The sequence below is a fragment of the Idiotropiscis lumnitzeri genome, chromosome 19, assembly GCF_059441095.1.
Source record: "Idiotropiscis lumnitzeri isolate Australia: NSW breed Sydney's pygmy pipehorse chromosome 19, RoL_Ilum_1.0, whole genome shotgun sequence".
NCBI classification, from domain to species: Eukaryota; Metazoa; Chordata; class Actinopteri; order Syngnathiformes; family Syngnathidae; genus Idiotropiscis; species Idiotropiscis lumnitzeri.
Genome location: NC_142409.1, coordinates 8,742,970 through 8,753,970, shown reverse-complemented (window position 1 = coordinate 8,753,970; position 11,001 = coordinate 8,742,970). Strand labels below are relative to the sequence as shown.

General features: G+C 41.7%; 1 protein-coding gene across 2 annotated transcripts; it reads right to left on the bottom strand.

Moving 5' to 3' along the window:
- Positions 1 to 1,513: 1,513 nt before the first annotated feature.
- Positions 1,514 to 10,822, bottom strand: plppr4b (phospholipid phosphatase related 4b). 2 transcript variants are annotated; one of them, XM_088282938.1, is made up of 7 exons: positions 10,520 to 10,822; positions 8,121 to 8,306; positions 7,339 to 7,468; positions 7,060 to 7,255; positions 6,873 to 6,930; positions 6,525 to 6,698; positions 1,514 to 6,121 (listed from the first exon to the last, which is right to left on the bottom strand). In XM_088282938.1, the coding sequence occupies exons 1-7, from the start codon at positions 10,607 to 10,609 to the stop codon at positions 4,505 to 4,507; spliced, it is 2,451 nt and encodes an 816-aa protein (XP_088139064.1). In that variant the 5' UTR covers positions 10,610 to 10,822; the 3' UTR covers positions 1,514 to 4,504. The 2 variants fall into 2 exon arrangements, with proteins under 2 accessions (XP_088139064.1, XP_088139065.1); XM_088282939.1 differs by lacking the exon at positions 8,121 to 8,306.
- Positions 10,823 to 11,001: the final 179 nt, after the last annotated feature.

The window sequence follows — 11,001 nt, the reverse complement described above, 5'->3', positions numbered from 1 at the left end:
TTAATTTCAAAAGATGTCGTTTTTTTTTTTTTTTTTTTTTTTATTCTGTTAACCAAATTTTTTTTCCAATTGAACACAAACAAAAAGCCAAGTTAAATAAATAAGGACAGAACCGCACACTGTTTCATTAGCAAATTTTAATCATTTGGACAATGCACAATTCATCAACTACCCTGATCAGCGTGCTCAGTTGAGTAAATTGGATTGCTTCGATACATACTTCTCTAAATACTATATTTGGTGTAATAAAAACAGACAATATATATTTATTATTATAACCAAGGATAGTAAACATGATATTATAAAAAAGTACTATTGATGATATATTTTCTCCTTTTTAAACTCAGCTCAGGATGTGATTTATTTTTTTTTTTTTCATGGTGCATAGAGTTCATACAGCTGATCACAGTCTCAAAAACAAACATTTATTACACAACCAGTGGCAACACAAGACGATTCATGCAGAGAGCTTTAATTCACAGTTTTCCCCCCGATTTTGATGGACATAGCTACTCTCTTCTTTTTTTTTTTTTTTTTCATTCATTTTCACTATTTCGCTCTGAACGGGTTGTCGTTTTATCGCGTCGAAGGAACGCGTACATTTCTCATCGTATGATTCAGCGTGATGGTTGTTGATCAAGAAATATCGGGCTAATTGTGATTATCTTGCACAGCAATAAACGAAAGGAAAGTGAAATTTAATTTGTGACTCAGACATACGGGATATTGGGTTTATTCCCCAAACCAAAAAATCCAGAGAGCGGACATAGTGGGGATGAGACGACGCTGACGCCGAAGTGCACTTTGCTTCTCGTCAATAAAAAATTACAGATCCGGCAATGAAGGTGCCTTCAGTCCATTACCGTTCACTTCTAATGGAAAAGGAGGAACTTTAATCAAACACTTTGGCGAGTTTGGATATATGGTGAGGTGGATGCTGCAGTTTAAATCGAGGATCCCCAAAGTATGATAAGATGGCGCCCTCTTGTGGTATGTGAAAGAATCACAGAATTCTGTTTCACTTTTAAGAGCAATATATTTGCAATTTAATATTTTAGAGCTTTTCAAACATTTATTTCATTGAATTGTATGACAGTTTTATTAAGCACAAAGTGTGTATAATGCGGCAGGATTTTACGGTCATTTACGGTCAATTTGGGAATTAATTCTCTGCACCTTTTTTTGATGAATATTTATGTCTACGATGCTATTTTAATGTTGTTCATTATGATCGTTCATGGAGAAATTTTTTTTTTGGGGGGGGTAAACATGAAAACATGTAACAACTAATTTAGATAATCTGTTATTTGCCATCCTATACAAAACATATTTTGTCCCTTTTTTTTTCCTGCAACCCTCTTTTATAAATCATTTGAAAAATGTTTAAAAAAAATTGTTAAGCTGGCTTTCAGTGGCTGAAAATACCTTTAAAATTTCACTTACGCTCATGATCTCCCACTGAAGTGTAAACGTTTTGTTTACTGGACGGCTGCTCGATTATAAAAAAAAAAAATTATTAATCTCAATTATTAAAACGTGATAAATAATGATAAATAATTTGTACTCTTCCAAACAATCCTGTATTCAAATGCCATTTAAATTGCTGTTAACAGAAAACAATTAGTAAAATAAATCTAAAGTTTACACATCTTATATATATATATTTTTTTTAAAGCAGTCAAATTCGGTGTTTGTCTAAAAATAATACAGCGCCAGTTCAAAAGTAAGAAAGCCTGCTATGGCAAATGAGTCCTTATCCGATCACACGATAAAAACAGACCACATATAGAGAACACATGAATTGAATGATACGCTGAATAAATCATGCAAAAATTTTGAATTCTAAATAATGTACAATATGGTGAAGGCCTGCTATAGTTCAACCTTTTTTATATTCGGAAAACATGAAAAATCACGGCTTTGGATGTATTTTCAACACGCTCTGGGGGGGGGGGGGATTCCACGGATTTACTGGAATGTAATAAGTTTTATTTTCCTCCGATTCTGGCATCAAAAGAAAAACACCAACAACACATCCAGCCGAAATTATGAATATTAAACACTACGACTGAGGAATATTGTTTAGAATTTGTTCGGCAGGCTGCAATTGTGCCGTTTTGTTTCAATTGTGTTTTTCATTTTGGGATTTTCGAGTGATAGACCAAGATCTACAGCATACTGGGTCGTCATACGTGATGATTTATGATATTTAGTATTGCATCTATAAATGAAGGCTACAGAAAAGTCATTATAATTTTAAATAATAGACACTGTACATTTCTTTTTCACTTTTTGGGGGGAAAAGGCACCCTGAAATATTTTCCGCTAACTGAAAACAAATCATTTATGAAGATTGGATTTATGCTTTGAAGCATTTTTTTTCCACTGAACTTAATATTACCCACATACAATGTCCATAAAAAAAAAATAAAAAAAAGAGTCTCAGATAGTATTGTGTGAATAATACCGGAAAATATTCACATATTGTGTGATAAAGTTAAATCGATTTTTTTTTCCGAAAAAGAAAAAAAAATTAAAAAAATTATCTGCGATACGAATAAATTGAATCTAATGATATGGTCATACAGCATATAGTACAAAGTACGGTAAACGCTTTCAGTGCAAGTGACAGCTTATTTGATTTCAAAGCTACAGAAGGAATACTAAGCACACTTATGGTTTGAAATCAGTTTTCTATGGAGTGTTTATCCACAAAAAGAGCCAAAATATAAAACGGATTTTTCTTATACGTCACGTCATCGTTGTTTTTTTCTTTTTTTTTTTTAATTTGGTTGTATTTTCTGAGATAATAGTATCTTCTGTTATAGCACCCTTCTCAAAAACACACTGCGACTACAGTGCAGGAACGGAAACTGCTCTCACAAACGAAAAAGCATGTGTTTTTCCATACTGTCTTTTTGATGCTCATATCTAAAACGTAAAAAAAAATTAAATTATAATAATAATCCATTGACACCACTGGTAAATCACAGATAATAAAATAAGTGTCCTTAGTGGCTACAAAGTACACAGTGATTATTTCTGTCGACACTTAAAAGGTTGTGCTTTAGTTAACGTTTACAAAAACCAAAAAAAAATCTCATGCTACGTAAATCATTTTCTGATGGTATATATAATGAACGGTAATATTGTGTTATGCATCAGGTGTGGGAAATTTGGTCGCACTGTTCCATTTTCACTCTGTAAAAATCTCAACGGAATCACATTGCGTCTCAACAAACATTGCTTTCGTGTTGGATTGGTTAGCGAAAGGTGAGTAAGGATGTAGACAGGAAGACTGTGTGCGAGTGCGACACAAAATGGAGCTAAATTGTCCTTTTGGCAAACTGTCGCGATCATCCAGGCTAAAGTTTAGCACTTTATAAGGACGTCCTTAGCATGTGTTGCTTCAATACTGGCAAGCTAAATGCACGTACGTTAAACCAAAGGCAGGTTCAAACAATCACTCTCGTTACGTCACCGTAAATGCTTCAACCTGATTTTTTTTTCCAGTTGTCAGGTGGAGCGGCAACGCACATTCGTTGGAACTATACCGAGACCACTTTGATTTCACCGGAACGTCGTTTCTGTTTACACCAGGAGTCCTCAATCCTGTTCCTCACACCTGTTCCTCGAGGGCCTGTTTTCTAGGGCTGTGAGGATAATTTGATATCGATATGTATCGCGATAGTTGGGTGATTGATATCAATAGAAAATGATATCGATAAATTATCAATCCCAAAAAAATATATAAAACAACGGAGCAGATTCGACCTATCACGGCCCAACTCGTCACAACTCCCTCCCATTTAGGAAATACGACCTGAGGTTTACGCATGCGCCGCTGAGCTAGCGTGACTCAAAACAAACAAAAATATAAAAACGGGTGGCGAAAGGTCGACTTACCGGCCGACTTGTGGAAACAGCCCGTAGCTCCAGTGCACGAGAGCTCCGGAGAAGCGGACAAGCACCCTCCCCGGACACGCATCACAAGGTAGGCCGGCATGCGTTTGACTTTTTTTCAAGTTCATTTGGAAGATTCAATGTTACATTTAAAAAAAAAACAAATTGGAATTCAGTCCTTTTCCCTTTTTTTTAAATTTTCAATCGTAAAAAAAAAAAAAAAAAAAAAAAATTACTACTACTAATAATATATCGATATATATCGATATATAGCGACATGACATACTTGCATCACGATATAATTTTCAGCCATATGGCCCAACCCTTCTGCAACACACCTGATTCAAATGATCAGGATCGTTATCTAGCTTCTGTAAACCATCATTTGAATCAGGTGTGTTCCAGCAGGGACATCGGCACCGGCCCTCGAGGAACAGGATTGATGACCTCTCCTTCACACCAAATCGACACTCAAACCTAACGGAGGAAATGAATTAGTCTGATTAAACGGGAACAACGGGTGCATGAGTGAAAGCACCCTGAAAATCAAGCTGCTTGCTTCATGATCACAAATGTCCCTGAAGACGTCAGTCACTGTGCATTATTCCTTATTCGGTATGGATGCTCCTTTGTAGAAAACATTTCTGGTGATATCCGGGCTGTTTCCTCTCTCTGGAATCAGGATGACATTATGGCCTTTCCGCCGTAGTGTAGATTCCCGACTGGAGGCGACTGAGGGGATTTCCGACGCCGTGTCTCCACCAGATCCGGCGCCGCCGACATCCCCCGGAGTGACTCTTATCGTCGAGAGGCTCCGATTATGAAGCTTCTGTTCGGCTTGGCTTGTATGAACAGAAACGGTGGGCGGCGTGACGGAGGCGGTATTCACGTGATAAGCACGCTTCCTGTCAATGGACTCTTCTCGTATCGAGTCTGAGCTTTCCGAGTCTCTGTTCAGATCGTTGAGATCGAAGGATTGCCTCAAACTCCCGCTTCCCGTGCTCCCGTGCCCTACGACGACTCCGTTGCCGTGATCCAGAGATCGCCACCGCCACGATCCACTCCCGTCGGTGGAAGGAGCTTGGATCACCGGTTTGTTGTTTTCCGGGTGTGCTTCTATTCTGACGATTGCTCCGGTGCTACCGGAAATACTTCCTGTGGTGCTACCCAGCGAGCTGGGTCCCGTCGTGCTACCTGGCTCCTTCTCGGTATTTAAAGCCCGGTAGTGAGGCAAGCCCTGGGAACTTCCGACAGTGCTGCTCTCATCTAAGCTTTTGGAATGCGCCTGAAGGAGACCCTGCTGCTTCGACATGGCGATCACTTGCATGATTCGCGGCTGCGTTTTCTTGCCTTCGTCGTTAGTCCTGCAAATTGCCGTCTTCTCGGCCACCCTTTGCCAGTTGGCCTGAACGGTGCCGTCTACGGACGACACACTGTCACTCCCTCCTCCTGCTGTTGTTGGGGACGTACTGTGGTAATTTTCATGCGATTCTTCTGGGATGTGGACCAGTTGTGAAGACCCAGGTCGGGATTGCATCAGCATTCTGGCTCCACCGGTAATGCCGCTGCAGTTACTCGGCAAAGTGGTACTTGCCCCCGTGGCCAGTTTGGACAGATATGCGTGAGCTTCAAAGCTTGCATCGAGACCCATCGCCGACGGTTCAGAACTGGATCGGACTTCCATGCTGCCATGATGATGAGGATGCTGAGCGGGCTGAACTGATAAGTCTCCTGAAGGTGGGAAACAGTCCGGAACTTGGAGCATGCATTTGTGGTTGTTTTTACTTTTCCACTGCGACAAAAGCTGCTTTGAACGGCTCGAATCCATGGAGGCATGGTGAAGGGTGGCAGCGTGACGTCGGGCTGCTTCCTCATAGGCTGCTATAGCTTGCGGTGTGTGGACGCGAGGGAGGGTTTGGCTAAAGGTCACTATGGTCTCTTTGCCGCGTGGGCTGTGCGACGAGATCCCGTCCGCATCTCTGCCTGAGCACTTCAGGCTATCGTCGCCCTTCTGCTGTGGGAGGCCGCGATGGAGGAGGCCTTCGGACTGGGAGGTGGGAATGCCGGGCTCCCCCGATATGCTGGCTTTCATTTTCAGGTGGTGGAGGACTGCCTCTTGGCTAATGTGCGGCAAGGAGCAGGTGGGGCAGTGAGGCTGGGAAGGGAGGCTGCTGCTCAGTTCTTCGCTAGGGAGGAAATTTCCAACTGCATACAGACCCTGGTGACACAATTAAATCGGTGATCGGTTTGAATGACATTATTTATCGATTGATCACTGTCGTCATTGATTGGATTCACAATATGACGGAAAAGGCAATGTCATTCTCGATCGGCTCCAAAATCCTGTTTTCCGATAAATCCCCAAAAAATAGGAGTGTAACAGTCGCCGATTTTTTTTACACGTTTATTGAATATGACAGTCATACAAAACAACAACAACATGAACGCACTCACAAGGAGCATGGGGACGATGCTAACAAGCCAAGATACCACTTTATATATCATCTATGACCAAAAAAAAAATGAACAAACCGATGTGCTGGCCACCAAATTGGGGTCAACACGTTACAAAAGTATCACAATACGTTTATATCAATATATTTCAATTTAAGAAAACTTACCAGGTAGAGAGCAATGGCTCCGCCAATCAGAAATCCCAGATAGACATCAATGGCGTGGTTCTTGTACTGAATAATCCGCGTCAGACCGCAAATAATTGCGCAGATGATGAAGGAGAAGACCAGCAGGGGCTTGAGCAATTTGGACGAGTCCGTCAGCGTGCTGTTGAAGTACATCTGTTGACACATCAGTCAGGTTCATAAATTTGATGAACATTTCGCGTTAACAAGTGGGACGGCAAAACAAAAACATGAATACAAATTTTGCCTCCAGTCCCCCAAATAATATATAATATAATTTTTGGGGATTTAATGCAGCCAATTTTAATATTTGCATGTCCACATACTCACCGAAACATAGACAGCTGCAAATGATGCCAGAGTAGCGTGCTGGGACGGAAAGGATTTTCTGCAAAGGATAAAAAGATAATTCAAATAAAATGAACTCATTCACTGCCATTGACGGGCATGAAAGTCCAAATTTAGAGTTTCACGCCTTGTATCTCATCTGTCTGAATATGTTTTAAATATTACCGACCTGCCCTGATTAATCGCTGCAGCATCGACCCCGGAGCAGATATCGTCCATGATGTAAGGGTTCTGCTCACAGCTGATGTTCAGAGTGGTGTAGTTCGGTTTACACACCGTGAGGAAGTACGGGGCTGGGTAACCCGTCATCAGTTGAAGGATGTCGGTGATGAGGGCCGTGGCGCAAAGCCCAAACGCATGCACACCTGAGGAAAATGACGACAAAAAGTCAAAAAAAGTCACGAACGGTGTATTAAGAATGCCAAATTTAGAGGAAAAATAAGCGTACCGACGAAACGGATGGCTCTGCGGATGAACGAGTTGAAGTTGCAGCCAGCTGCGTTGATGTTCGCCTCTGCCCCGGTGCAGCTTTTTCTTCGCGAGAGACAACAAAACAGGATGGCCTCTCCAATCATGATCTGTTAATAGACATTCAATCATCAACAAACAGTCGAAAGCAGGCGTGGGCAAACTACGGCCCGGGGGCCACATGCGGCCCATTATAAGTATTAATCCGGCCTGCCGAACTTGAAAAAAAATTCAATGTTGAGGGATTCACTCAGCAGTTCACCACCGGGGGGCCAACTTCCTGATTTATTTTATGACCAAAGTCTCCCTTGCGCTCCAGAAGCCTTGGTTTTCCCACCAAAGTGCACAGCAGGGGTCTGCAATCCTGTACCTCGAGGGCTGCCTGTTTCCTATATGTCCCTGCTGGAACACACCTGATTGAAATGATGGTCTACAGATGCTAGATAACGATCTTGATTTGACTCAGGTGTGTAGCAGCAGGGAGAGATGGAAAACGGGCAGGACACCAACCCTCGAGGAACAGGATTGAGGACCTCGGCTAGAACTTAAATTTTTACAACATTTTGCCAGTGTGGACACATGATTTGACTTATTGACTCGAACAATTGGTAATATTTACATCAAGGACTGCAATTGCTCCCAAGTGTGACTTTTAAAACGGATCTGAACAAACGGACAGGATTGCTTAAACCGCTAATTCGCCAACAATTGAACACATGATATTCAAGTACCACGCAGGTAATCATTTGACCCATCTCCTACCGTGATGGCGGGCCCTGCAAAAGCCAGGCTAAGCAGCATCAGCAGGGGGATGACCTCATGATTCGGGTCGATGTAGGGCAGGCTCAGACTGCGGTCATGACAGTTAAAGCCCGACTTCACCGGCTTGAACAAATCTGTCCACTCCAGGAAGTACAAGCTGACCATAGATGACACCAAGATCGGCAGCTACAGAAGGAAACCGAGGCACAAAAATCACATCAGGCGCCTTCAAGTCATAAAGTGTCCGGACAAAAATGTCAACGTAATAAATCTGACACTACCGGTTGTGGAAAAGGCTACAAATGTCCGCCATAAGGCCATGCTTGGATGACAAAAGTAATTTGATTTGATGATAAGGGTAGAGGCCTGGAAATTAGATTTACATACAATTGAATGAAGTCATCAACTTTTTCCTGGATGGGTTCATTTAACTCATTCGCCACCAAAAAAAAAAAATGAATCTTTACCATTGACGGCTAAATACGTCAGTCAGTGAGTTAAAGACTATTGCAAATTGGTTTTGTTCTTCTCCATCCATCCTTTATCTGATTCGGGTACTTTACCCAATGAAATCCTTCGCATCGTTTTAACCCACTGTAATTACGCGGTTATTAACGGACCTCGTGCATGAGAATAGCAAACGAGCAGTCCGATGTGTTTGTGTCAGGCCTTCGGTGATTGCAAAGAGAGATCAGAGAAAAGACACTGGCATTTGAATAATAGATTTGTCAAAATGGAAATCAGGCCGCATCGGGCTTTGACTTGAAGTTATATTGGCAAGGGTGCCGGCCGAGAGGCGGGGACAGACTTTTTACCTCTCGTAAAGCCGAGGTCTCAAGCCGGTAATTATTTGCGTTGGTCGCTCAGAAAGGAAACAATTTTTCGTCTCATTGGATTTTCAGACTGCTAACGACAAAGCACTTGCGTTGCAATCGAAGTCTGTAGATCTTTGTTGCATATCGATCCATTCACGTTCTTTTCACAACAAACGAAGAAGAAAAATCATTTGTCAAATTTGTCTAACAATACGTTTGAGATCCCAGGACTCCCCCCCCCCTCCCAATCCAAACGGGTATTCCTCGAGGCTCTGTGCTGCTTTTAAAATTTTTTATCGTCCACATCCTCCCACTCAGTCAAATCCTTGGAAAATGTGTTGAGGAAATTTGTGACTTCCAGCTCGGTCTCCTCCAAACCTATTGACCCGCAATTTTGGTCGAGCCGAATGCTCCATGACCACGTCTGCTCTCTGTCAACTCGCGACCGTCTTGAGAATTAGCTGGCTATAAATTCACGTGCAAGTGCTCGAACTTTCAGCACTGACTTCATTTTTTAAAATAAGCCTCTCTCGCAAAAACAATACGAGGCTCGGATACTTCAGCGATTAGCTCCTAAAGCCTCAAATTTAAGCATACTTATTTTGCATTGAGTGGGGGAAGGGGGGAAGCCCCCCCCCAACCTTGTGCGAAATATAACAGAAAGCAGGAGGACACATTCAGTCATGCAACATCCATCACACAGCATTAGAGGCAAATCTATAATATATGACGGCAGTTTGATTGGAGAGCCACAGGCCACTGGTGAATTAGAGCATGCATAAATTGTCAAGCTGGGAAAGACGGGCAGTCACCACAAGCTACATGAAATCTGGACGGGCTAAGCATTTCCCATTGGTTGTTTTACGACCAAATTTGAAGTAGGAGGCAATTAAAGTATCTCGTCGTTTTCATTGTGGCTTTTGACCTGTTTTCATCTGAGGGCTACATTACGTTATATTTGTATTTATGATGTGTGAGTGTGTTATTACATATCAATAACTCGCAATCATTTTTAAGTCAGTGACAATAAATGTACATTTTTTTTAAATATTTTTTAAATAAATGTTGACTGTTTCTATTTTGCATCAAATATTCAAATAAAAGTGAATTAAAAAAGTCACCTCCTTCTCAATTCTGTTGGTTTTAAATGCATTTAGTAAGAATGATGAAAAAGTAAATGTGTCTGAGAAATGATGCCCTCCTCCTCGATGCCTGGCCTTGACTTTCACACCTGTGCCCTCGACTCATCCCCTCGACATCACCGATGGTCTCTTCCTGCCTTTTTTTTTTTTTTTTTTTTTACTTCAGCGCATTTTGCTGCAAATGCTAATGTGTCCCTAATTATGTGTTGCAGCCCTTAACAGTGTGGCTGTGTTTACGTTGCTGCAACATCACCTTGCTCATATTTGAGCTTAAAATCATTTTAATCACAGTTTTTTTTTTTCATTTCGACGTTATTCTGTGTGTAATGTTTTGACCTACATAATCCAAATGACTTGATCAGGAAATGGCGCACGCTTTTGAACGTCTACACAATCCAGCAGGCTTTTTATTTTTATTTTTTTTAACAAATGAATGACCCACCTCGACGAAATAGAAACAAGGGAGCAGACTGACACTGTCCTTGGATAGAATTCCTTTTTCTCTTGCAGACATGGCCAGACCTCCAGACATCGAAACGGATCCCAGATGAGGCACGAATGGCTCTGCTTGCCGATCAGGAGCGCTCCATGTCCTTATTTCTCAGCTGAGAAAAAAATACGTTCCATACTCCGCGAAATGGCAGAATGCGACCTTTTTTCCTCACTTTTTCTTTTTTTTTTTTTTTTTATTATCTCGCTAGCGGCTCGGTTCCAAGCATGTTACACGCTGGAAGGCAGGCAGAGCGCGGACGCAGTGACAGGAGGAACACCAGAACGCGCATGCGCACTGGATATTATTTGACGTTACGCTTCATGATGGGGAGATTGAAAAATTAATACGTGTTTTATTAATTTACTCAAAACCTTCACCAGGAAAAACAGAGTCGACTCAGCACCCCTTCTGATTACGTCATAGCCATGCAA

What these genes read in the sequence shown, in the direction of transcription:
- plppr4b (XM_088282938.1), bottom strand. Translation starts at nt 10,609, where the DNA reads ATGTCTGGAGGTCTGGCCATGTCTGCAAGAGAAAAAGGAATTCTATCC. An exon ending in CTTGTTTCTATTTCGTCGAG is followed by an intron (nt 8,307 to 10,519) that starts GTGGGTCATTCA and finishes TTCCTTCTGTAG; the next exon opens with CTGCCGATCTTGGTGTCATC. An exon ending in TTGCAGCTGTCTATGTTTCG is followed by an intron (nt 6,699 to 6,872) that starts GTGAGTATGTGG and finishes ATGTGTCAACAG; the next exon opens with ATGTACTTCAACAGCACGCT.